Raw genomic sequence first — 25864 nt, 5'->3', positions numbered from 1 at the left:
AATCGAATTGGAGCTATTGCGGCCGTCTGCCATTGATTACGCACGGGGTGGGAACTTTCGTGCCGAGACAAATAGTGTTGTTGGAAACAACAGGATACACACTGTACACAGACAGTGTTTGTGTGAAAGAGAAACAAAGCTAGCTAATGCACTTCGGACAGTTACAAATGTGCCTGTGTAACTAAAACTCTGACACAAATTATCCATAGCTTTCAATGCATGAACAAATTTGGGCCTACTAAAATTGTGGAAGTAATTCATGACTATATATATGTGTCTATGTCCATTGCAGGCGATGCCCAGTTTAATGAGGCTATGGGCTATCCCATGGTTCAGCAGTGGAGAGTGAGGAGCAACCTGTACAAAGTCAAGCTCAGCGCCATCACCTTGTCTACAGGTATTAAGTGTCAATTTACTGTCATATATTTCACTATTTTACAAGCTTACCACTACTAAACTATCATACTGCACGGAAAACACATACAGTAAATCATACAGCATTTACAAAACAACTTTTTTTTGCTTCAGCTATAACTACCATTCAATTTGTTCCAAATTATTTCCCCTCCACGGTTCCCAGGTTTCTCCAAGGTTCTGAAGACGCTGACTGCAGAGAGCACCAGAGAGGAGCTGCTGTCCTTCATCCAGCAGTACGGCAGCCATTACGTGTCTGAGGCCCTGTACGGCTCCGAGCTCAGCTGCACCATCTACTTCCCCAGCAAGAAGGCCCAGCAGCAGCTCTGGCTGCAGTACCAGAAAGGTGAGCAGGGAGAGGGGGAAGCTGCATGGAATGCAGGTGTCCTGTCAGTGATCAATTTAGACCCAGGGATCCAGGTGAGCGGACTATCAATAGTCTTAATTGGTTAATTAAATCCCAGACAAAAGAGCAAAAGTGGGGCTTATTCAATATGGTGCAACGTTCAGGACGTTGCAGATAGAGATATGATTCATAGCATGACAGACATGATTCCTGATTTTATAAGTGGCCATTGCCCCTGAGACAAAGCAAAGAGAATAGCCTCTCAGAATTCCTTCAGTTGCATTTCATAATTCAGTTTTTCCTGCAACAGAAAAATTAGGTAAGACCTGAAGGGGCTTTTGTACTGTACTATGCTGCACCACTGAGAACTTCACAATGGAATTGGTCTGTTACTGACTGGGTGAGGGCTGTGGATAGCATGAAAAGGATGTTTAATGTTTTACCAAATAAATGGGTTCAAAGTATGCATGGTAAACACTGCAATACAAAGAGACATGCTTTGAATAAATTAATTTGCTACACTGCAGATACTTCCAAAGAATTTACAACAGGTAGGCTTATAGTACACAGGGCTGTTGACCGGAGAGGTGCAGTGAAATGTGTTGTTTTTCAGGGTCAGCCATAATAGTACGGCGCCCCTGAAGAAAGTTAGGGTTAAGTGCCTTTCTCAAGGGCACAGATATGTTTCACTTTGTCAGCTCAGGTATTTGAACCAGCAATGATTCGGTTACTGGCCCAACGCTCTAAACGCTAGGCTACCAGTCACCCCACATTTTTCACATTTCCCCAACGGCCAGTGTCATCTACAATAAAGAATAAATCTGAAACCACAACATGCAGATCTTCATCAATGTTGGGTTTATTGCACTCAATAGATAATCAACATTACAAACATGAAATTGACTCAAGTTACGCAGAAACTCATCTAATGCGATAGTAACACATACTGTAAAGTCACTGCCTCCACCGAAGGCCACACTTCTGAAAGACACATAGGTTGACTCAACACACATAATGCACAGAAACAGAACATCCCAGAAGACCCAGTAGTGTGTATATATATATTTTTTTAAACTAACTCAGAGGAAATAGGAAATTACATGTAAAGAAATCTCTCTCCAGTTAAGTCCAGTGAATAAAATCACATTTAGAGAGCAACAGTTTTGCTGTTCATCACATTGAAACAAGGACACTTGATTTTTATAGCATTTTATGCCTTTTTATATTGTAAATAATGTAATAGATTTGGAATATCTGTAGTGATTTGTCAGTTCGGCTTAAAATATATGTAGTGTGGTATGTCAGTTAAGCAGGGAATAGGCCTACCTGTGGTGATCATTTTAGAAACTATTTTGTAATGAGAGACTATTGCAGTGACATGGTTAGCATGCTGTCTACCACAATATATTGAATTTAAATCCTTCGGTGATTCCAAAAACATGGTTTCACAATAAATTACCAGAATTTCACCTATGTACTCATCTGTATGTTTTCTTTGCCTCAGATTAATAAAGGATGTCATTTATTATAGCACAATGCAATCCCTGGATATGTGATTGGAAGTTACAGAATAGGAAGTTCCCCCACTAATGGTTCAAGGGAGGGTAAGCTGATCCTAGATCTGTGTCTACATGTAACTTCACTCATTTGTAGGTTGAAGATGGAACCCCCTGGGAGTCCAACACTACAGTCAGCAACTTGAACTACATGATATACGTTTTATTGATGGCTGGGTTATAGTGATCATGCCCATGATCCCATCCTTTACATTTAGGTTTGAGAAGTTTTCGATTAGACATTCCTTCTAAACCGATAAGGCCTGTAAGCGCAATTTATTTTCTTGCCACGTCATTAGGCTTAGAAATTCTCATAAATCTCCTCTTTTGTATAGTACATCAATTAAAATATAACAATTTCACACGTTGATTGACATACCGGTTTCCCCCACCCCCAAAGTGACAACACTGATGCATTATTGCTGTCTTTAGTGCTGTGATTCATTAAAAAAAAATCAACCGAGGCAGCTCAAATGTTAGATAGACACAGGCTTGGTTCCAGTCTGCTCCTAACCAGTCCCACTGACTGACCAGGGATCAGTGATTAGAATATGGGCTCATTATATGAACTGCTAAGCACTGACCAGAGATCAGATCATGGAAGAGCACGAGTTGTTTGGAATGAAGCCATTTATTTTAAAGTGACAGATCGACAGTTCACCGTCTCTACACACACCCCCATACACACACACTAGATTTGTAGTTTCTTAGCCCCTAGCAGGTGGAGGAGCGTCTCCTCTGTAGGTACGTGTAGACTTTTACACAGTGGTCCCAGCAGTCCAGCACCATCAGCTGTCCTTTCTGTGTGACGGCCACTCCCACAGGGCACGTCAGTCCCTCCTGGATGAGCACGTTGAAGCCACCCTCTTTGGGGAACTGCAGGATCTCCTTCCTGCCGCTGTCTGTCACCAAAAGGTCCCCGTTTGCGTCCACGCACATGCCCGTGATGCAACGGAAGTCCTCAGTCTCCGAGAAGAAGTGGCTGAGCTGTTTGCCCAGCTGGCCATCCGTGCCCACCGAGCCGATGGAGAAACCCCCCTCTAGGTGGTGCTCGTTGTGGCGGTTCTCAATGTTCAGGCCCAACCCCTGGGTGAAGTAGACAGTGCCTGCCGCGTCGCACGTCACAAACTTGGGCCGCACGGCCGAGCATAGGCGGTTGTAGTTGACAACACCCACGTTGCGATCCACCGCCAGGCACCAGAGCTTGCCGCCCTCCACGTCAGACACCACAAATTGACCCGAGGGCATGGCGGCAATGCCCCAGGGCTTGATCAGCTGATTCTTGTGGCAGGCCACACAGTGGCCGTCGGTGGTGTATACCTTGACCGAGTTGTCGTAGTTGTCGGTGACCCCGATGAGGCCCTGAGGCGTGATAGCGATGGACAGTGGGATGAGGTTGGGCAGGTCGGCGCCCAGGAAGCTCAGGACGAAGTTGTCGATGCTGCTGGGGTTGCGGCGGATCTCCCTCTGGAAGCCTTTGCGGTTAAAGATCTGGATGCGGTAGTTGCCCCGGTCAGCCACAAGGACCTCACCCTGTGAGGTGACGCAGATGCTAACTGGCAGGTTGAACATCCCCGGCAGGTTACCCTTGCAACCCATCTTTTTTACAAACTGGCAGTGCTGTGGCCCCGAGCCAGCCCTGGCATCACCGGGAGAGGAGGGCCCCCCTTCATCCATGGACTTCGATTTAAAGCTGCCCGGTGAGGCACACACCTCATCAACAGGCATTACTATATCAATGTCTCTGTACAGGTCCCCCACCGCCCCTGCAGCCCTGCACATGGCACCAACCCCAAACTCCAGCAGCCCCTCATCCTCATCAGTGTTGACGGTGCAGGGTTTGGTGGTGAGCTGGGCCACGTCCAGGGCCTCTGGGTGCTCCGTAGTCACCAGCTCAGGGTCCTGGAGCTTGATCAGAGTAGGCAGGTCCAGGCTACTCCTTAGGTCCAGCTCCTCCTCGTCCCTCACCCCTCCGTCCTCCTCCAACAGGGCAATGTCACTCTGCTTCACCTGCATGGTCAGGTAGTCGCAGCGGGACACCACCTGCACCTCGGCCAGGTTCAGCAGGTATGTCTGCTCCTCCAGGATCTGACTATTAAGCTTCTCCACCTCGGCCATGGAGGCAGCGAAGGCCCGCCGCTGGCGCCCCAGCTCCTCCTGCAGACGCAGCTCAGCCCGGGTGTACTCCTGCTGCACTGCCCGGTACTTTACCCGCATGTTCTTTGTCAGACTGTCAATGGCTGCCCTCTTTTTCTGGATGTGGTCCATGGCTTCGCGGAGGGATGCCAGCTTACCACCCAGGTCCTTCCGGCGCTGCTCAGCGGCCACCCGGATGGACTGGACGGTGTGGCCCTGCTGCTGGTGGCCCTCACCCTTGCAGAGGTCGCAAAGCACTGTGCCGCAGTCTAGGCAGTACTGTCGGGGTAGGCGGTTGCGGCAGGACTTGCACATGAGGGCACCGGCGGTGGTGCAGGAGCTGGCACAGTCCAGGATCTTGAGCACAGTGAGGTTGTCGGCCAGCTGGGAGATGCTGCTCATGCGGGAGACCCTGCTGCAGAAAGGGCAGCGCACGCCGTTAATGGTGTTAGCCAGCAGCTTTTCCAGACACTGTCTGCACACGGTGTGGCCACACTGCAAGAGCTTGGGCCGCAGCTGCTCCTGGTTATACGTCTCCAGGCAGATGGGGCACTCCAGGACCTCCCGTAGCAGGTCCGGGTCCAGAGCCGGCAAAGCTGCCGCCATCGTGTTCACACCTGTGAGAGGATTAAAAATGGAAATGATTCATTACTCAAAGTATCAATGACAATGACTTATGTTGGAAAGAGGTTGCATTGCTAACAACTGATATATAACAAGCAGAGTAAAGATGCTTTGTCATGACTTCTCATTAAAATGGCTGCATTGCATTTTGACCACGAGTAATAAACTACTAGACTCTAGTTACCAGAGTCACCTCTCAGGAACATTGGAAGAATAAACTCCACTGTGGGAAACTTAAACGTACACTTACTGTAACAGATACAGTGCACTTTAGCTGGTCATATAATTAAGGGGAGTGTAGCACAAGCAGCAGCAATCTATCATTCAACAGATGAAGCTAGCCTGCTTTCAAGTAGTGATACCACTTCTCATGACCACATTTAGCTAACTAACTACTGACTTACTTGCTTATCTACGCTAACTAACTAGCTAGCTACCTAGCTATACGAATGCTGCGACGTTTGTGTTATTGAGCTGTCAATATGTTAGCTAAATGCTAGCTGTTAGCTAGCAAGTTAGCTAACGTTAGCATAACGGATATTTCTCAAATCAAGCGGTCACTACATGGCCAGTTATTTGCAAGCAGACGACGCATCTCTGCACAGTTGTACTACACACAATGAATAATTGATAATCTCGTGGCATGTTGATGTTTTGTTTGCTGATGCTAGCGCGAGTTATGTTAGGCAGCTTGCAGTTGGAGGCCTCCCCAAATCGCGGTGTGACTTCCAGTTTGGGGCAGTCACGTAAGAATTCATGATCGAGTGGATTTTCAAAGTCAAGTATATACATGCTATGATCCTAAAGGTCTAGGTTTATTCGGTTGACATCTTAAACTAGCATAAAATCTTACCTTGGTTTCAATGTCAGATCTGTCGTGGTACAGGGGCGTTTAGTGGGTGTGCTGCTGCCACTGAAGCGAGACTGCGGTGTTGGCGTAACTTTACGTAATACTTACGCCTCGATCCCACCGACAGTACTTGGTACATCAGAAGAAGTACATTAATTTCCAATGGAACGCTGCGTTTTGCCTTGCAGCATTGTGTTGCAGAGGCAGTTGCTGTGCGTTATGTGTGGTGCATACGTTGGATTTATCGAATGTATGCAACAAACTGTATGTGTAGACGGCTTGACAGAAATGGTAGCAGAAAGCGAATGTTGAAGTTTCATTGCACACATATCCAGATGATGCTACGTACCATTTGGCGCAAAATACTGTGGGTGGGATCGAGGCGTTATTCTCCAACCACCTCTATTTTCATTGGCTCTTGCATCTGCATCTGGGACAGGGTCTCAAAGTGGTTGGCAGTTATTTTTTGTCAATCAGTTTGGAATTATTTTATACAGGGATATATGGGAAATTAAGTTTTATAAGATCATGTATTAAATAATGTAGCTAGTATTAAATGGAATGTCTGTTTATTAGTACAATACAACACTGTCTCTAGTTTTAGCAAAGAAAATATATTATTCTAATTTCATGGGCATTGCATTATACACCATTTGATGATTCCTCCTTTCTGAATAACGGCACACCTCTTAAAATCCTGTACCAGATAATAAATTATTCAAATCATTTATCATGAAATTATGTGGGCCATTTGAGAGCAATGCAGGATTTATAGACATGCCTTCCATGAAATGTAATACGATGCTCTTACATCCTGTAGTAACAGGATGAAAATAAATGAGGACAGTAAGAAGACATATCCTTTGAACCGTGAAAAGTATCCATCTCTAGCAGTAGCCTACAGTTATGTACAGTCATGGGCAGATGTGTGCAGATGCTGCAACCCATGGAAAATAGTATATCAGCTGACCCCTAGATGGCAGCAAAGGTCTTATTACAAAATGTATTTGTAGTGAGCTACAGGGTTGTAATAATAGAGTAATAATGAAATAATACCTTGTATGATGTATTGTTTTATTTATGATGTAGGTGGTTGTTGTGTTTTGTTGTGATGTAATTGTTTTAACCCTGTTGGATCCCAGGAAGAGTAGCTGCTAATGGGGTAATGAGGATACTAATAAATACAACAAAATACAACAACAAACAAATTGCAGTTCAGAAAGTGAACTACCTGCACATTAATATAAATTAAAAGTTAATTCGCAATTTGAAGATTTTCATAACGCAATCATAATGTTAAGCTATGCATAACTAAAAGGTAAATGGAAATGAAAAAGGATAGGCTATATGCTTGCTTTAGCTATGCATTAAAATGTTTTACATTTACATTTACGTCATTTAGCAGACACTCTTATCCAGAGCGACTTACAAATTGGTGCATTCACCTTATGATATGTTTTCTCTAAACATTCTCAGTAAGCTTAAAATATATTTTTGATTTATCAAGGCATTTGTAAAGACAATCGGCTTTTGACTCACAGAACAGAAACCTTTTGTGCTGTTGCTGTAATTGTGCTGCAGCTGTGCCATATTGATATTGTGGAATTTAGGAAGCATGAGTTATCTTTGCTTACCTAAACGTCGCTGTCTACATATATTCATCTGACACAATGGGCCTTGAAAAAAAAAACGTCAACAGCACTTTGTTTTAGTTTTGAATATTTTCGGGGACTTTTGCATCAATCAGTGTTTAGTTCATGGCTTCTACTATATTGCTTCCACCCACAACCCGGATTGATTCAGATGGAGGATAGGCTAGACGAGGGGATGTAGCTACTCACTTTATACTACTGAGATGCACCCTCTCTCTCTGTGTCTTTCCCTCCTCATCATGTGTGTATTTCATTGCAATTTCCCTTGATCTTGCATTTCCACTAAGAAAATGCAGAAATCAACTTACTGAGGAGAATAAATAGGGGATATGATCTTGACGAGTACCAGAGTAGTTACAAAGGCCAAATTGCATGTCAAAAAACTCCTGAACAGAGATATTGTATGGGGCAATAATAACAATGCCAACACTAACAATCTGACAACATCTGTGTGAAATTACCACTGAGATATCTGACACGTTGCTGGTGTTGCCAGGGACACGATCATGACCAGAGTGTAGCTTCTAAGAATACACTGTATCAACAAAGACTCATTATTTAGAGAGAGGGAGAGACAGAGAGAGAGGGAGAGAGAGCCCCCGTTGAAGCCGTCCGTGCAGTCCGTGCCCTTTGAGTAGTCATAGCAACCCGTGCCGTCCTTCATCGGCCACAGCCCGTCAGGACGTTGGAGGGACAAGAGAGAGACACCGGAGAAGGAGAGAAACAGAGAGAGAGAGATCAATGTTTGGGAAATTCATTCATCCTTTATATACTGCTCAAAAAAATAAAGGGAACACTTAAACAACACATCCTAGATCTGAATGAAAGAAATAATCTTAAATACTTTTTTCTTTACATAGTTGAATGTGCTGACAACAAAATCACACAAAAATAATCAATGGAAATCCAATTTATCAACCCATGGAGGTCTGGATTTGGAGTCACACTCAAAATTAAAGTGGAAAACCACACTACAGGCTGATCCAACTTTGATGTAATGTCATTAAAACAAGTCAAAATGAGGCTCAGTAGTGTGTGTGGCCTCCACGTGCCTGTATGACCTCCCTACAACGCCTGGGCATGCTCCTGATGAGGTGGCGGATGGTCTCCTGAGGGATCTCCTCCCAGACCTGGACTAAAGCATCCGCTAACTCCTGGACAGTCTGTGGTGCAACGTGGCGTTGGTGGATGGAGCGAGACATGATGTCCCAGATGTGCTCAATTGGATTCAGGTCTGCGGAACGGGCGGGCCAGTCCATAGCATCAATGCCTTCCTCTTGCAGGAACTGCTGACACACTCCAGCCACATGAGGTCTAGCATTGTCTTGCATTAGGAGGAACCCAGGGCCAACCGCACCAGCATATGGTCTCACAAGGGGTCTGAGGATCTCATCTCGGTACCTAATGGCAGTCAGGCTACCTCTGGCGAGCACATGGAGGGCTGTGCGGCCCCCCAAAGAAATGCCACCCCACACCATGACTGACCCACCGCCAAACCGGTCATGCTGGAGGATGTTGCAGGCAGCAGAACGTTCTCCACGGCGTCTCCAGACTCTGTCACGTCTGTCACGTGCTCAGTGTGAACCTGCTTTCATCTGTGAAGAGCACAGGGCGCCAGTGGCGAATTTGCCAATCTTGGTGTTCTCTGGCAAATGCCAAACGTCCTGCACGGTGTTGGGCTGTAAGCACAACCCCCACCTGTGGACGTCGGGCCCTCATACCACCCTCATGGAGTCTGTTTCTGACCGTTTGAGCAGACACATGCACATTTGTGGCCTGCTGGAGGTCATTTTGCAGGGCTCTGGCAGTGCTTCTCCTGCTCCTCCTTGCACAAAGGCGGAGGTAGCGGTCCTGCCGCTGGGTTGCTGCCCTCCTACGGCCTCTTCCACGTCTCCTGATGTACTGGCCTGTCTCCTGGTAGCGCCTCCATGCTCTGGACACTACGCTGACAGACACAGCAAACCTTCTTGCCACAGCTCGCATTGATGTGCCATCCTGGATGAGCTGCACTACCTGAGCCACTTGTGTGGGTTGTAGACTCCGTCTCATGCTACCACTAGAGTGAAAGCACCGCCAGCATTCAAAAGTGACCAAAACATCATCAAGTAAATGCTCCAACAGAGATGATGATGACTGATGGATGATAATGGTAATGACAAAGATGATGATGCAAAGGCATGACAGGCTGTTCCCATTTATCATAGGAACTGAGAAGTTGTCTGTGGTCCCCACCTGCAGAACCAGTCCTTTATTGGGGGTGTCTTGCTAATTGCCTATAATTTCCACCTGTTGTCTATTCCATTTGCACAACAGCATGTGACATTTATTGTCAATCAGTGTTGCTTCCTAAGTGGACAGTTTGATTTGGAGTTACATTGTGTTGTTTAAGTGTTCCCTTTTATTTTTTTGAGCAGTGTATATTAACTGTCTGTTTTACAGATTGCCCAAATATAAAACACATCTTCACTGCTAGTCTACCAAATCAAATTAAGCTACCCATTGATACATTTTCTTTAGAATCCAGACAAAATAGAATTTTACACAGTTGTAAGCCTCCTACACACCTGTAATTAATGTATAAGGGATGTGCTATCCAGTGTCCAGTTGTCACCTCTCAATCCCATCTAAAACTTTGGGATTAATATTAACTATCAGAAATGATTGTCGCAGGCTTACGGATGGAGTTGAAGGGGAAGGAAGTAACGCAGACGGCTGTGATGTGAGCAGCCCTGCGAAGCCTGCAGTAAACCTGGGATAATCATAGGGCTTTATTGCGAGGGCCAAGTGATGACAGCTCCTTTCTGTGTCTGTGTTGACTCAAGAAGTGCGTGTAATTGGGCTCTTAGGGCCACCCCTTGAGCCTGTTTACATAGGATATGGAGGAGAGTATCCCTCCCCTTTCACTACTCCAGTCCTTTCACACTCTCTCTGCTCTGCAGCTGGGTCTGTGTTTGGAGCCCACAGTCTCACCACAACATCAGCCTATTATCAAACTACACATATACACTGTCTGATGACGTATATCTCACACACTTGCATGTGTTGAATGAAAGAGGGAATTTATTGACTGTCACGCTTCTCACCTCTGTATTTTGCATTTTTACTACAGTGTATATATCTAATTTGAGCTAGTGTTACAGTATATGGGTGGTGATTCCTTGTGGCAGTGGAATGTTTGTTTTTGCGTAGAAGATTCATTTGGAACTCTGTCACTGACTAGTCCTCTTATCCTGAAAATGTCAGATAATCTGCACCTGCGTTACATTTAAGCTTTTTCCCCAGCTGCTCCAGTGGAAGCTATTTTTCACAGATGTTCTGTGAGAGAGTCCAGCTCAGAATGTGTTTGTGTGTATGAGGAATGGAAGCAGAAGGCATAACAAGCTTTGTCCTTGGCTCAGCTTTTAAAGAGCCGTCGAGAGAGAATGCGAGACTAGTGAGTTTAAGAACGGACACACATGCTGATTAAGTTCACGCGCTGTTCATGTTCTTTTTGTTCTGTAAAATATTCCCGAAGGCTGCTCTATTTCAATTTGATTAAATGCATTGCAGAAAATGAATCATTTGGAAATTAATCATGTGAAATCTTTTAAATGACTTTTACCCTAAGCTGCTGCCAATTGCTCTATCGGGGCGGCAGGTAGCCTAGTGGTTAGAGCGTTGGACTAGGAACCGAAAGGTTGCAAGATTGAATCCCCAAGCTGACAAGGTAAAAATATGTCGTTCTGCCCCTGAACAAGGCAGTTAACCCACTGTTCCTAGGCCGTCATTGAAAATAAGAATTTGTTCTTAACTGACTTGCCTAGTTAAATAAATATTTCTTTTAAAAAAAATGTTCCCCTCTTCCTCCTCTGGTAAAATGTAGCTAGCACAAACTGTGTGAGTTTGGCCTTTGGTTAGGGGGGTAGCTAGTTAATACATCTCACCTCTGGCCCTGCCTGGTGTTCTCCTCCCTCTGTTGATTCAGCTCTAGCACAGACCTTTTCCTAGAAGTCTGGATATGAGACGGATATGACTGAGTCAGTTAATTGCTCTGCAGTTGGAGTAAACCTGTAGGCCTCTTAATAGCAAACAATTAGAGACTATGGCTGGAAATCATTCACTCATAGTCAACCACGGCATTGCTCCTGTGCAGCAAAAATGTACAGGTTAGGTAATGGAACTACTTAGACAAGGCATGCAGATTGAACAAAACAATATTCATTCTGATATGCCATGAAAACATTCATACCCACTTGGGGTTATGAAGACCCCCCACAATAAATACACATTTGGAAGAATTAAGCAAATTCATCCATAGCACATGATGAATAGAATTTCCTTCCATCAGCAGTTTGCAACAGTGTACATTTGATTGAATATTGCTGTTGCTGAGAGACCCTCACCACTCAGTCAGAGCTCCTCTCTCCAGCCTGCACAGCGAATTGGCAGGTGTTTAAATCTCGGTGTTGAGGTAAAAAGTGTTGTGAGTGTTATATCTGAGAGTTGATTCTAGTGAGGTTATCACTAGAGGATTTAAATTGACGCCACCTGCGGTGAACAGTGTTAACCAGGTGGTGGTGTTGTTACTCGACTGTAACTTCCGTAAACTCTCTTAGAGTGGAAAAGGTGTTATGGCAAAATTTTTATGTTCCTATCAATCAATGCAGTAAATGTCAACAAGCACACAATAATCAAACTTTTTTTTAAATAATCCCCAAAAAGCACAGCAGTTGATATATATATATATATAAGCATTATTAAAGTGACCAGTGTTCAATGACTATGTACATAAAGCAGCAGTCCCTAAGGTGCTGAGTAGAGTCCCCTGGGGTAGCCGGCTGGTGACAGTGACTGAGGAGCAGAGTACAGGGTTTCAAAAGGTTTCCTCGGCTGTTCCCTTAGAATAACCATTTTTGGTTCAAGGCAGTAGAAAGGGCTCTACATGCAACCCAAAAGGCTTCTACCTGGAACCAAAAAGCTTTCTTGAAATGGTTCTCATATGGGGACACCCGAAGAACCCTTTTATGTTCTAGATAGCACCTTTTTTTCTAAGCGTGTAGGGTACTGGGCAGAGGTCGTCTAGGGATGGCTTTTGAACAGTCTGATGGCCTGGGGAAGGAAGCTGTTTATCATGGAGGGTGCAATTTCCGTACCAGGCGGTGATACAGCCCAAAAGGATGCGCTCAATGGTGCATCTGTAGAAGTTTGTGAGGGGAATTGCTTCTGCTTCCGGAGGTGTCCGCAACGTGTCTGGCTTTCCCTTTATAATCCATGAGTCCCTGCCACATGCATCTATTGTCGGAGCCATTGAATTGCAACTCCACTTTGTCTCTGAACTGACGTTTTGCCTCTTTGATTGCCTTATGTAGGTCATAATTGGTCTGTTTGTACACGTCCATGTTCCCAGTCACCTGGCCGTGGTTATCTCCGCCACATGGCAAAATGTGCAGAATTGCGGGAAATTAGCTTTAAAACAGAGACATTTTGTCATGCGGCCAACAGGAGGGCCTCTAAAGTCTTTGGTCGGCGACCGCACCCATGGCCACACCCATGGCCATGCTCCCATGAAGCCTACCACATAAACCCCATTTTGATCCAGAAAAAACTCTGTGATTGATTCATTGATCTTATACTACACAAAGATAAATAACATACATTTTTCTAAACTAATCCCATCTGTAAGTGATTGGACTTATTTCACCCATTATTGAGATGGTTTTGGTAGTTTCATTTTTCACTGACTGGATTCCAATAGGAATTATATAACACTTTGCAAGCCAGCATAATATGACTTGCCGATGTGGCCTGTAAACCAGGAGTTTCAAATCACTGTGAGTAAAACTAGGCTGTCGAAGTATGGTATTGTAAAAAAAAAAAAAAAAGTAATGGATTGTCATAATTGTTTTTATGATAAAATATTAACTTAGGGACTCATTTGGTGAAGAATATGGAATGAAAGCCATTGATTGCAACAAACATGTCACTGTCACTAGCAAACACAGTCATGAGTGGTACAGGTACCTCTAAAATTCACTCGAAAGGCAACCTGGGAAATAAATATGCAAATAAGGCTTTAAACCATACAGTGATAAAACAAAAAACACGCAAAAACAAATTACTGTAACACCACAGGTGTTAATTCCCTAACACTGAGATTGTGTAAAAGCATCAGCGCCAATAAAATGTTAATGTTAGTCGGAATTTGCAACATCCATGGTTTTAGGGACCTAAGACTCTTGGGGTGTTCGTTTATCAACACTTTAAAAAGTGTTAGTTTAACACTATTTTGGTGGGCTATATATACACAAGAAAGTGTTACATTTAACACTGTGGGTGTTCAAATTCTGATCGCAAATTTGCTGTGTGTCCGGTCTCTCCTCCCATCAACACTGACAGACAGCACATCTGCTGCTTTCCCAACACATGGCTGTATACTTCCCTCCATGCCTCCATCCTCTCTTCCATCCAGGGAAACGCTCAACACTCAATAAACATTACTCCCTGTTTCACTTCTTTCCAACGTAGCATTGTTAGCCCACTGGCACGGTACGTTATGCGCAAGGATCCCCCTGTCGATGACAAAATCAAACAATGCTTATTTACACTATGCAGGAATAAGTCATCAGCCTCCGTTCATTCCCGGTGGAGGAGTGGATGACAATGAGGGATTATTTTGTTTGACCGGAATAGAAAGTAGATCCAGATGGTGGCACATGTGATGTGAGGCGGCCATGTGAAACTCCCCTATCACTGGCTGTGTATTTTGATATGAGCCGTTTTGGGGGAGTGGAGACGGAGTGGATAGGAAGACGTGAATGCAGCTGTCAGCCCTGTGTTATGGGCGATTCAGGACATGTGGCGGACGTACGTCGATGCAGGTTTGCATGTGTCAGTGTGTATGGGTTTGGCTGTGGTCCTTTGTCGTTCAGACACCGTTCTATCAACAATGATGAGGTCTCTCTTGCGAAGAGATTTAATCTCAAAATGAGACTAATCTGTGTAAATAAAGCTAAACGAAAAGGAAAGTCTCTTGTCATTCACACAATGTGTTTTTTGGGATAGGTAGATGTTGCTCCCAACCACTGACACAGGGTCAGCTATTTCTCCATGTCCCTAATGATTAAGGTTAGGACTGATACAATCTGATGTTAGACTATAGACTGTTTTTCAGTTGCCCTCTCTCCTTCTCTCTATCTCTCAGAGGCGACAGACCAGGGAAGCAGGCGCGAGCTCAAGTCCATGCCCTTCATCAGCTACCTGTCTGGGCTGCTGAAGACCCAGCTGCTGACAGAGGACCTGGTGAGTGGCGTGGAGATCCGCTGCGAAGAGAAGGGCAGCTGCCCGTCGGCCTGCCACCTGTGCCGTCAGGCAGGCCGCGAGCAGCCCTCACCCATCCCCGTCCTGCTGGAGGTCAGCCGCATCGTGCCCCTCTACAACCTGGTGCAGGACAACGTCACTAAGGAGGTGAGGGGGGATGGAGGGAGAGATGGATGAAGGGGCAGGGAGATGGAAGGAGGGGAATGGACTGTCTGGTACAGAGGACAACACCACCAAATAAGTGAGGGTGGAACAAGGAACAGATGAAGGGAGGGGGGAACAGAGGGAGAGAAGGATGGTGGGAAAAGAATAGGGATGATGGGGGGAGACCCCTTTATAGTCTGGTACAGAACTACGTCACCAAAGAGGTGAGGGATGGAGGGGAAAGAGGCAATGGAGAGAAGGAAGGAGGGGAACAGTGGAGATAGATGGAGAGAAGGTAGGAGGCAGTGGAGAGGGATGGAGAGAAGGTAGGAAACTGGAGAGGGATGGAGAGAAGGTAGGATGCAGTGGAGAGAGATGGAGAGAAGGTAGGAGGCAGTGGAGAGGGATGGAGGGAGGCAGTGGAGAGGGATGGAAAGAAGGAAGTAGGGGGGGCGGTGGAGAGGGATGGAGAGAAAGAAGTAGGGGGCAGTGGAGAGGGATGGAGGGAAGGAGCGGGGCAGTGGAGAGGGAGGGAGAGAGAGAAGGAAGTAGGGGGGCAGTGGAGAGGGAGGGAGAGAAGGAAGTAGGGGGCAGTGGAAAGGGATGGAGAGAAGGAAGTAGGGGGGGCAGTGGAGAGGGATGGAGAGAAGGAAGTAGGGGGGCGGTGGAGAGGGATGGAGAGAAGGAAGGAGGGGGGGGCAGTGGAGGGGGAGGGAGAGAAGGACGTAGGGGGGAGGTGGAGAGGGATGGAGAGAACGAAGTAGGGGCAGTGGAGAGGGATGGAGAGAAGGAAGTAGGGGGCAGTGGAGAGGGATGGAGAGAAGGAAGGAGGAAGGCAGTGGAGAGAGATGGAGAGAAGGAAGTAGGAGGCAGGGGAGGGGGAGAAGGAAGGAAGGAGGAAGGCAGTGGAGAGGGATGGAGAGAAGGAAGTAGGGGGGCAGTGGAGAGGGAGGGAGACAAGGAAGGAGGGGGGGCAGTGAAGAGGGATGGAGAGAAGAAGGTAGGGGGCGGTAGAGAGGAATGAAGATAAGGAAGGAGGAAGGCAGTAGAGAGAGATAGAGAGAATGAAGGAGGGGAGCAGGGGAGAGGGATGTTGTGAAGGAAGGAGGCAGTGGAGAGAGAAGGAATGAGGGAAGCAGTGGAGATAGATGAAGGAAAGGTGGGTGGTAAAGAGAGGGCGATGGGGAGCTCTCCTCTGTTTGATAAATAACTACAGTACCAGTCAAAAGTTTGGACACATCTACTCATTCAAGGGTTTTTCTTAATGCTCAAACGCATTAATTAAGGAAAGAAATTCCACAAATGAACTTTTAACAAGGAACACATGTTAATTGAAATGCGTTCCAGGTGACTACCTAATGAAGCTGGTTGAGAGAATGCCAAGAGTGTGCAAAGCTGTCATTAAGGCTTTTGACTGGTACTGTACGTCACCACAGAGGTGGGTGGAAAGGGGGGAGGAGAAAGGGAGAGAGAAGGATGGTGGGTGAAGGATAGGTGACAATGGGGGGATTGGGGAGACAGCCATGTCCAGAATGACATCATCAAAGAGTTTAAATGGGGGAAAGGCAAAGAGGAAATAGAGAGATATGTGGAAGTGTCAAAACAACAGTACAGTTTACTGAGTGTAAATATGAATTAAAGCAATTTTATAGAATAAAATTATATTTCAGTAGAAAATAAGATGATAAAAATAGATGTGCCATCTGGTCAAAGGGTTCAACCGTTCATTTGCATCAACCGTACAGGAAATTCGAGAACAGGAAACATATTTGTATAGTTTATGTGATTTATTCACACATCCGTTTGTAATTTGGCTGCTTTGAGAATATAATAGTATACAGTATAAGGATATTTTTGTTTTACCACAGTGAAGTTGACACAATCGTGCTTGGCTGTAATGTCAGTCAGGGTTGGGCTTTGAATTAAAGGCAGTCAAATCAGGAAGTAAATACAAATTACAATTCAATAATCGAAAAAGGGACTTTTTTTTTCAATCACTTCTCAATAAACTGAAAAGCAGAAGCTATTTATTTTAAGAGTTTTAACATTTCTGAATTTTAAATTCAAATAATTTCCTGAATTGACTGCCTTCAATTCAATTTGAGCCCAACCCTGGTAGATGTAGTTACCAAAATCCCCCCTAGGTGGAGTAAGTGGGTTAACTTTCACTATTTAAAATACACTGTGGTGTGGGGAATAGAAAAAGGTGACGTCATGGTTCTCATCTTGTGGGGATAAATGCAGAGAGTTATGTTTGTGCGTGCGGGCCGGCGTGCGTGTGTGCGTGTGTTTGATTGTGTATAATTTCTGTAGATTCAACTGTATTGTCTTGTCATGACTGTGTTGCTGTTTTGGCTGATGTTTCCCCCTTGAGAGGAACCTTTGATTATTAGATACTGGAAGCTAGTCATGTTTGGAATCTCATCCCTAAGGTGATTTAGCTGAGGGTCTGGCTCCGCTTGACATTTAGTTTACACCATCTTCCCTCAGCTGGGCTCAATCTGAGGAGAGGGAGATGCAATTAGGAGGTCCACTGCACTTGTTTGTGTGTGTGTGTGTGTGTGTGTGTGTGTGTGTGTGTGTGTGTGTGTGTGTGTGTGTGTGTGTGTGTGTGTGTGTGTGTGTGTGTGTGTGTGTGTGTGTGTGTGTGTGTGCGTGTGTGTGTGCATGTGTGCATGCATGTCCAGTACTAGTCAAAAGTTTGGACACACCTACTCATTCAAGGTTTTTTCTTATTTTTTTTAACTATTTTCTACATTGTAGAATAATAGTGAAGACATCAAAACTATGAAATAACTCATATGGAGTCATGTATTAACCAAAAAGGGTGTTAAACAAATCAAAATACACTGCTCAAAAAAATAAAGGGAACACTTAAACAACACAATGTAACTCCAAGTCAATCACACTTCTGTGAAATCAAACTGTCCACTTAGGAAGCAACACTGATTGACAATAAATTTCACATGCTGTTGTGCAAATGGTATAGACAACAGGTGGAATTTATAGGCAATTAGCAAGACACCCCCATTAAAGGAGTGGTTCTGCAGGTGGGGACCACAGACCACTTCTCAGTTCCTATGCTTCCTGGCTGATGTTTTGGTCACTTTTGAATGCTGGCGGTGCTTTCACTCTAGTGGTAGCATGAGACGGAGTCTACAACCCACACAAGTGGCTCAGGTAGTGCAGCTCATCCAGGATGGCACATCAATGCGAGCTGTGGCAAGAAGGTTTGCTGTGTCTGTCAGCGTAGTGTCCAGAGCATGGAGGCGCTACCAGGAGACAGGCCAGTACATCAGGAGACGTGGAGGAGGCCGTAGGAGGGCAACAACCCAGCAGCAGGACCGCTACCTCCGCCTTTGTGCAAGGAGGAGCAGGAGAAGCCCTGCCAGAGCCCTGCAAAATGACCTCCAGCAGGCCACAAATGTGCATGTGTCTGCTGAAATGGTCAGAAACAGACTCCATGAGGGTGGTATGAGGGCCCGACGTCCACAGGTGGGGGTTGTGCTTACAGCCCAACACCGTGCAGGACATTTGGCATTTGCCAGAGAACACCAAGATTGGCAAATTCGCCACTTGCGCCCTGTGCTCTTCACAGATGAAAGCAGGTTCACACTGAGCATGTGACAGACGTGACAGAGTCCGAAGACGCCGTGGAGAACGTTCTGCTGCCTGCAACATCCTCCAGCATGACCGGTTTGGCGGTGGGTCAGTCATGGTGTGGGGTGGCATTTCTTTGGGGGGCCGCACAGCCCTCCATGTGCTCGCCAGAGGTAGCCTGACTGCCATTAGGTACCGAGATGAGATCCTCAGACCCCTTGTGAGACCATATGCTGGTGTGGTTGGCCCTGGGTTCCTCCTAATGCAAGACAATGCTAGACCTCATGTGGCTGGAGTGTGTCAGCAGTTTCTCCAAGAGGAAGGCATTGATGCCATGGACTGGCCCGCCCGTTCCCCAGACCTGAATCCAATTGAGCACATCTGGGACATCATGTCTCGCTCCATCCACCAACGCCACGTTGCACCACAGACTGTTCATGACATGCGGATACTTTAGTCCAGGTCTGGGAGGAGATCCCTCAGGAGACCATCTGCCACCTCATCAGGAGCATGCCCAGGCGTTGTAGGGAGGTCATACATAGATATGTCATACATACATACATAGATAGGTCATATATAGAGTACGACCCTGCCTCACACAGGAAGCGGCGCAGGTCCTAATCCAGGCACTTGTCATCTCCCGTCTGGATTACTGCAACTCGCTGTTGGCTGGGCTCCCTGCCTGTGCCATTAAACCCCTACAACTCATCCAGAACGCCGCAGCCCGTCTGGTGTTCAACCTTCCCAAGTTCTCTCACGTCACCCCGCTCCTCCGCTCTCTCCACTGGCTTCCAGTTGAAGCTCGCATCCGCTACAAGACCATGGTGATTGCCTACGGAGCTGTGAAGGGAACGGCACCTCCATACCTTCAGGCCCTGATCAGGCCCTACACCCAAACAAGGGCACTGCGTTCATCCACCACTGGCCTGCTGGCCCCCCTACCTCTGAGGAAGCACAGTTCCCGCTCAGCCCAGTCAAAACTGTTCGCTGCTCTGGCACCCCAATGGTGGAAGAAGCTCCCTCACGACGCCAGGACAGCGGAGTCAATCACCACCTTCCGGAGACACCTGAAACCCCACCTCTTTAAGGAATACCTAGGATAGGATAAAGTAATCCTTCTAACCCCCCCCTTAAAATATTTAGATGCACTATTGTAAAGTGGTTGTTCCACTGGATATCATAAGGTGAATGCACCATTTTGTAAGTCGCTCTGGATAAGAGCGTCTGCTAAATGACTTAAATGTAAATGTAAATGTATACAGGCACGTGGAGGCCACACACACTACTGAGCCTCATTTTGACTTGTTTTAAGGACATTACATCAAAGTTGGATCAGCCTGTAGTGTGGTTTTCCACTTTCATTTTGAGTGTGACTCCAAATCCAGACCTCCATGGGTTGATAAATTGGATTTCCATTGATTATTTTTGTGTGATTTTGTTATCAGCACATTCAACTATGTAAAGAAAAAAGTATTTAATAAGATTTTTTCTTTCTTTCAGATCTAGGATGTGTTGTTTAAGTGTTCCCTTTATTTTTTTGAGCAGTATATATTTTAGGTTTTAGATTCTTCAGAGTTGCAACCCTTTCCCTTGATGACAGCTTTGCAAACTCTTGTCATTCTCTCAACCAATTTTAGCTGGAATGCTTTTCCAACAGTCTTGAAGGAGTTCCCACATATGCTGAGCACTTGTTGGCTGCTTTTCCTTCACTCTGCGGTCCAACTCATCCCAAACCATCTCAATTGGGTTGAGGTCGGGTGATTGTGGAGGCCAGCTCATCTGATGCAGCAGTACATTGCTCTCCTTCTTGGTCAAATAGTCCTTACACAGCCTGCAGGTGTGTTGGGTCATTGTCCTGTTGTTTTATTTCATAGTTTTGATGTCTTCACTATTCAACAATGTAGAAAATAGTAAAAAATAAAGAAAAACCCATGAATGAGTAGGTGTGTCCAAACTTTTGACTGGCACTGTATGTGTGTATGATTATGTTTATGACTCACCTGTTAACTGGATTGCATTGGCACTGGCTGACAACGGATGTCCCTTGTCCCCTCACTTACATAGACACACACAGACGACACAGACGCACGGACACACGCGCACACACGCACACACACCATTACCCGTTCCCCACCACCTCCACCGGGACCAGAATGGTCAAGCATCTAATTACTCTGCCTGACTGAAATTACAGCATGCAGCACAGCAGCAATAGCACTGGCAACACACACGCACACATGCACAACAACAAAGACCCCAGCCCATACGTGCCGCACATACCAAGCGCCTGTCTCAGCCACGAAGAAAAGAGGCACAATCGATAGCAGACAGCCCCTAGTGGGCTCAGTCGATACATAAACGTAAGGAAGAGCAAAGTGTCCTATTTTTCTCCTCCTTCTAGTCTTCTGGGGACAGGGGGGGGGCAGACTGCGGTGGGTCACTGGCGAGGGTCGGCCCTCCGAGGTAGCGGGATTATTAGCTTGGTATTGATGCATCGACCCTACAGGGAGAAGCTAGTGCTGCTCTTGGCCAGCTCTCTGAAAGACTCCTGCTCCTATTAGCATAGCAGACACAACGGCCTGGCCATATATCTCTACTACACGATAAAGGCAGTACACTGATTGAAACTGTGCCTTGACTACCCCTCTCCCCCACCAGGAAAAAGACGGCTACGCAAAAAGCTTTCACTAAGATGCTACAATAAATAAACAAAGGGAAATCATGGTTGTTTATTGTGAAGCAAAAAGGAAAGGATGTTGCCCTTGTGTGCGTGTATGTACAAACCCAGTTTGTATCTCTAGCCATGCAAAACTACCTGCGGCTCTCAATGCCAAGCTGCCGTCTTGCCTCCGCTGCTGCTGCCCCTGCTGTCTGCCTATGACAAGGCTTGTCATGTTCCTCCCATTTCGATCTGCCCATTACAAAAGTAGACAGGTATTGTGTTACTATCTGGAATTATCCGTCTGTCTGCTTCCTCGAAAAACAGCCCTACTGGAACAATAGGGCAAAGGATTAAAACAACAAAATTCACTGCCCCCCTCCTCATCTCAACAACACGGTTCCAGGAAAAAATTTTTGAGAGAAAGTAAAAGTCACTCTCCGACTCTGTCTTCAATGCTACGATTACGACAGGGCTAGTTTAAGGATTTGACGAAGAAAACGGGAGAAAGAAAAGATGATCTTTGAAGTGGTTTTACATTACATGTTATGTACGATGTTTATCTCTCAGTCGGATAATGACAGAGAGACCTCTCACCACCTCTTTGGGGAAGTGTTGAGTCAGGCCTGTTATGAATGTATGTTTCATAACCCCAGATCCTACCCCACGCTGAGACTATACCTACCTACTGTATTTGGAGCCTAACTTTAAGCAGTTAGCTACTCTCCCCCTAGAAGGACCCTCCCCTGGCCCTGTTTCAGTGACAGAGCCCAATACCTCAATGGATAAATAAATAAACTCATGCCAGTGGAGGTTGCCAGCAGGCCTGAGTCCTGCATGGCCCTGATTGAATTATGGCAGAGCTATTGAACAAATTGGCTGTGAGGCTAATGACTCAGAACACTGTGTATCTTGCTGAGTAATCAACCCCCCCAACCACCCCAACCTCCGCCCCCACCACACTCCCACCATCCACCCCCCTCACACGTCTTTTCTGTTTTCCTAAATGGCGTTTCCTGCACAAGGTCGGGTGCAGACCCAGGTTTGACTCATGCAGTCTCCTTAAACTTGTTAAACTCAGGGCTTGAGGAAAATTAACGAGTTTACTGGAGCGGCCTCTCAACTTCTTTTTGTGTGCTTTCTGGATTTGGGATGGGTGATTGGATGTGGATGGTGACTGTGTAATTGAATGGAAACTGTTTGGATCTCCTCTTCAAAAATGCCCCCTGGAAACGGTTTACCCCCAAGTGCATCAAGGCTGCAGGTTTATCCAATAAGCTCTAAGCCTCTCTAAGAAAGGTTATGACAACAGACCTGGCCACCCCTTGCTCAAATTTGTCACCGGGGGGAAAAAAGTGTGAAGACACGCTTTTTACCAAATTGATTTATTTGAACACGAAGAGGCTGGAAACCCACAGCACAGAGCCATTCAAGTTGCCATTTAGCCTGGATCAAATTAGCTTAGAGCATCCTGAGACCAGGTTGACTCTCTTGAAACTCAATATGGGTTAGGGTTCCTTAGTGACCCAGCCGCCACCCCAGCCGCCACCCCAGCCCCCATCAAACCTTCTGTGAACCACCCTGCAATTGGCCCCAATGTCCCCTAGTTCCTGGAAGTCCTCCGCTTGATGGAGTTCCTAAAAACTGGAGATCTAGATGTTCTATCCTTTGTTAACAGGATGGAGAGGGGTCCTTGCCACCCACACCACACTGCACCGCTGTCACCGCTATCCTGCTATTCTGCTCCTCGCTGACTCTCACCACCCTGGATCCTCCAATAAATCAATAGTGCAGGCCAGCTGGCCAGTGTTTTCACAAATTAGCCAGAGGAGATGGACAGTAATGTGGCCGGCGTAGATTAGCCAAACAGATTAATATGCTAGGAGGTCACCATGATCCCCTGCTCTTCTTGTAAGTGATGGCTTTCTGCATAGTGAGCCAAACCAGGTGCTACATTGTCTACTGGCTAGTGTGATGTCAGCGGATTTGGTGGCGTAGGCAGGACAGGGGGGACACTGCTTGGGGCCAACCGGCAGAGCTATGTCACACTGGTCAAAGTGGAGAGGAGTGTGCAGAATTGAATTTCTCCCAATGAAATATATAAAGTAAAAAAAGTTTACTTTAAAAACTACATTTTAAAAACTCTGATTTTCAAACACTATGAGATTCGCAGTGACAAGAATACCGTCTCTTGAGCTAGAAACTCGTTGCAGGTTTTAAAAATCACCGTTTTTTTCCAATTTTTTTTTTAACACAGATCATAGAACCACTCTGTTTTCACATATGTAGACACTGGTTTGGTGCTGGAAATTATGATTATGAGGTTGAAAAGTGGCGGAATTGCCCTTTAAGAGGGAAAAAATACTCTCCTAAATCTACAGTTGAAGCGGGAAGTTTACATACACTTAGGTTAGAGTCATTAAAACTCGTTTTTCAACCACTCCACAAATTTCTTTTTAACAAACTATAATTTTGACAAGTCGGTTAGGACATCTACTTTGTGCATGACACAAGTAATTTTTCCAACAATTGTTTACAGACAGATTATTTAATTTATAATTCACTGTATCACAATTCCAGTGGGTCAGAAGTTTACATTCACTAAGTTGACTGTGCCTTTAAAAAGCTTGGAAAATTCCAGAAAATTATGTCATGGCTTTAGAAGCTTCTGATAGGCTAATTGACATCATTTGAGTCAATTGGAGGTGTACAAAAGTATCTATATCCACAGTAAAACGAGTCCTATATCAACATAACCTGAAAGGTCGCTCAGCAAGGAAGAATCCACTGCTCCAAAACCACCATAAAAAAGCCAGATTACGGTTTGCAGCTGCACATGGGGACAAAGATCGTACTTTTTGGAGAAATGTCCTATGGTCTGATGAAACAAAAATATAACTGTTTGGCCATAATGACCATCGTTATGTTTGGAGATAAAAGGGAGAGGCTTGCAGGCCGAAGAACACCATCCCAACCGTGAAGCACGGGGGTGGCAGCATCATGTTGTGGGGTGCTTTGCTGCAGGAGGGACTGGTGCACTAAACAAAAAAGATGGCATCATGAGGAAGGACACATATATTGAAGCAACATCTCAAGACATCAGTCAGGAAGTTAAAGCTTGGACACAAATGGGTCTTCCAAATGGACTACTATTATTCTGACATTTCACATTCTTAAAATAAAGTGGTCATCCTAACTGACCTAAAACAGGGAATTTTTACTAGGATTAAATGTCAGGAATTGTGAAAAACGGAGTTTAAATGTAGTTGGCTAAGTGTATGTAAACTTCCAACTTCAACTGCTCCACCATTCCAGCTATTAAACTTTTATTTTTATTTTTTTTGTCTTTTTTTTTTTCTTCTCTCAGGCATGATGTTTGCCTGCAATCCAACCCCCTTAAGGGGCCTCTCTGTCCAACCCCTTTTTCTTGAAGTGCAAACAGTAGGCTATCGCTTCTTACCCACCCCCGGCAGCACTGGCCACTACTTATATGGATCCATCAGTGTTCTGGGAAAAGCATAATCTACTGTTAATCAATACGAGATAGTGTATCATCCTATCCTCCACTGCCGTACCATGGCTCAACTAACAGGATTGGACAGTAGTTTCTCCCTGCGTTTCAGCTGTGTGCAGAATTGTGCCAGGCCATGTCATGGAGGGATTTTCCTGTTGTGTGTGTTTCTGTGTACATGTCTGTGTGTGTCACGTATTTTGTTTTATACTAAACGTACTTGACATATTAACACTTACCATGTATCCATAACAGGCTCATGTCTGTTCTGTTGTTGTTTTTTCATCCTGCCCCTGAAGGGTATACTACAAAGCAGGCTCAATGAGTTAGCCTGCTAACTTGCCTAAATATTCAGAAATAACTTATTATGGGGAAAAAGAAGCAGTGCTTTCAGAAAGTATACAGACTCCTTGACTTTTTTCCACATTTTGTTATGTTACAGCCTTGTACTAAAATGGATTGAAGAAAAAAAATCATCAGCAATCTACACACAATACCCCTACTGCGGTCAACAGCACTGCACCCCCCACAGCTACTCACCCAAGCCTTCCCCATTTCTCCTTCTCCCAAATCCAGTCAGCTGATGTTCTGAAAGAGCTGCAAAATCTGGACCCCTACAAATCAGCCGGGCTAGACAATCTGGACCCTTTCTTTCTAAAATTATCTGCCGAAATTGTTGCAACCCCTATTACTAGCCTGTTCAACCTCTCTTTCGTGTCGTCTGAGATTCCAAAAGATTGGAAAGCAGCTGCTGTCATCCCCCTCTTCAAAGGAGGGGACACTCTTGACCCAAACTGCTACAGACCTATATCTATCCTACCCTGCCTTTCTAAGGTCTTCGAAAGCCAAGCCAACAAACAGATTACCGACCATTTCGAATCCCACCGCACCTTCTCCGCTATGCAATCTGGTTTTAGAGCTGGTCATGGGTGCACCTCAACCACGCTCAAGGTCCTAAACGATATCGTAACCGCCTTCGATAAGAAACAATACTGTGCTGCCGTATTCATTGACCTGGCCAAGGCTTTCGACTCTGTCAATCACCACATCCTCATCGGCAGACTCAATAGCCTAGG

General features: G+C 45.6%; 2 protein-coding genes across 2 annotated transcripts in view; one reads left to right on the top strand and one right to left on the bottom strand.

Moving 5' to 3' along the window:
• LOC106563268 (astrotactin-2) overlaps positions 1–25864 on the top strand; it is a 533795-nt gene that overhangs the window by 386809 nt on the left and 121122 nt on the right. The window contains exons 15-17 of the mRNA XM_014128700.2: positions 293–397; positions 581–760; positions 14759–15021. Coding sequence (XP_013984175.2) covers positions 293–397; positions 581–760; positions 14759–15021 — 548 coding nt within the window. The remainder of the gene's footprint in view (positions 1–292; positions 398–580; positions 761–14758; positions 15022–25864) is intronic.
• Positions 1604–6269, bottom strand: trim32 (tripartite motif containing 32). Its single transcript, XM_014128708.2, has 2 exons — positions 5930–6269; positions 1604–5069 (listed from the first exon to the last, which is right to left on the bottom strand). The coding sequence occupies exon 2, from the start codon at positions 5056–5058 to the stop codon at positions 3031–3033; it is 2028 nt and encodes a 675-aa protein (XP_013984183.1). The 5' UTR covers positions 5059–5069; positions 5930–6269; the 3' UTR covers positions 1604–3030.

Source organism: Salmo salar, chromosome ssa11 (assembly GCF_905237065.1).
Source record: "Salmo salar chromosome ssa11, Ssal_v3.1, whole genome shotgun sequence".
In the NCBI taxonomy this organism is placed as follows: domain Eukaryota; kingdom Metazoa; phylum Chordata; class Actinopteri; order Salmoniformes; family Salmonidae; genus Salmo; species Salmo salar.
Note: the sequence above shows the minus strand (reverse complement) of the source record. Positions and strands in the feature narration are given on the sequence as shown.